Source organism: Canis lupus, chromosome 11 (assembly GCF_003254725.2).
Source record: "Canis lupus dingo isolate Sandy chromosome 11, ASM325472v2, whole genome shotgun sequence".
NCBI lineage: Eukaryota > Metazoa > Chordata > Mammalia > Carnivora > Canidae > Canis > Canis lupus.
Window position 1 is genome coordinate 31645839 of NC_064253.1, and position 1557 is coordinate 31647395.

Here is a 1557-nt window from a genome sequence, read left to right on the forward strand (position 1 = left end):
CATTGAATGTTTCCTAGTCCTCTTTTTTTTTTTAAGTTATTGATTTAAATTAAAAACAGAGATAATTACATTTTTTATTTTTATTTTTTTTTTATTTTTTGGCTGTAGAAACTATCATTTATTGAATGCTCGTTATTTCATAGGCTGTACTGTTTTACATTCATTTTCTCATTTCAGTCCTCACAACAACCCTATGAGGTAGGTATCACCACCATTTACAAAGAAAACAGGCTCAGAAAAATCAGGTCACTTGCCCAAGGTCACTCAGCTAGTCAGTGGTGCAGCTGGAAACCTGTCTGGCGCTGAAAGCCCATGTTCTCTTTATTGTACCCATCTAGTCCAGCTTTGGGCCAAGTTGCCGGCCACACTCACCACTGGTAGGGATGCATTGAAGCAGACTTGATGTTGGTTTTTATTCCACTTGGCATTTTCCCTGTTTGACCTGCCTGGGTCATCTGCACCCCACTGAGCAGTGGCTGCTGTTGGCTTGCAGCTCCCGCCATCTGTACTTGCTGTAATCCTGAGGCTCCAGCAAGGATCCGCCCAGCCCTGGCTGGCCGGGCTGGCCAGGACCACTACTGCCAGAAGGCCTCCAATTCGATAGCCCCTTCCCAAAGGCCACAGCTGCTACTAAGGCATTGGTGTCTGCAGGGTTAAAGGTCTGCTTGTTTGGCCAGAGACCTCCACTCTCAGATTCCCATTCCTCTTTGCTGATTTTCTCCAGAAGTTTCGAGCACATTTTATTCAAGCTCTGGATCTGCTTCTGAGCTGCGTCGGTACCAATGCGAGCAGCATCTGTTGTGAGCTGCTTCTCTTGCTCTTCGACCTCAGGGTCAGGCTTGGTTCTCAGGTGGTCAGGGACCACCTTGTGGCTGAAAACAGGCACTCGTCCTTGGGTCTGCCGCATGAGATCTTCATCACGGTCTGAGGACAGCAGCAGGGGGATGATGGCCTGGTTGCGGAACAGCGGTGTCTTTTCATGCTTCAAGACCTTGTTCAAAGTGTTCAACTGTCCGGAGAGCAAGGCGAAGCTGTCCAGGACAGACGGCCAGGTCAGCCGGTCATACTCGTTCTCCAACTTGTATATGAAACTCTCCAGTGAGTTCTTCAGATCAGCCACTTGACTCAGCAGTGCATCTAATGATGCCTCCAGCTGCTTCTCCTCCCTCTGCAGGGCGATAGCGGTGATGGCCCCGGCGGCTGCGACCAGATAATTACATCTTTTATTTAACTCATTTTTATCTTTATTTATTTTGAAAAATTTGGGTATACCTGGCATATTATGTTAGTTTCAGGTGTACAACATATGATTTGATATTCATATGTATTTTGAACTGGTCACCACAATGATGCTTATTAACATCATGGCCATACATAGTTACAGGTTTTTATTTTTCTTTTTCCTGTGCTGAAAACATTATGATCTACTCTCTTCACAACTTTCAGTACATAATACAGTATTACTAACCATAGCCACCAGGCTATGTTATATCCCATGACTTACTTATTTTACAGCTGGATGTTTTTACTTTTTAATCTTCTTCATCCATTTTGCCC

General features: G+C 44.9%; 1 protein-coding gene across 1 annotated transcript; it reads right to left on the minus strand.

Moving 5' to 3' along the window:
- Positions 1-259: 259 nt before the first annotated feature.
- On the minus strand, positions 260-1279 carry LOC112650367 (mediator of RNA polymerase II transcription subunit 8-like). Its single transcript, XM_035696691.2, is given in 2 exon segments — positions 260-547; positions 550-1279. Coding segments are annotated over 2 exon segments (909 nt in total). The 3' UTR covers positions 260-368.
- Between the last annotated feature and the right edge of the window lie 278 nt (positions 1280-1557).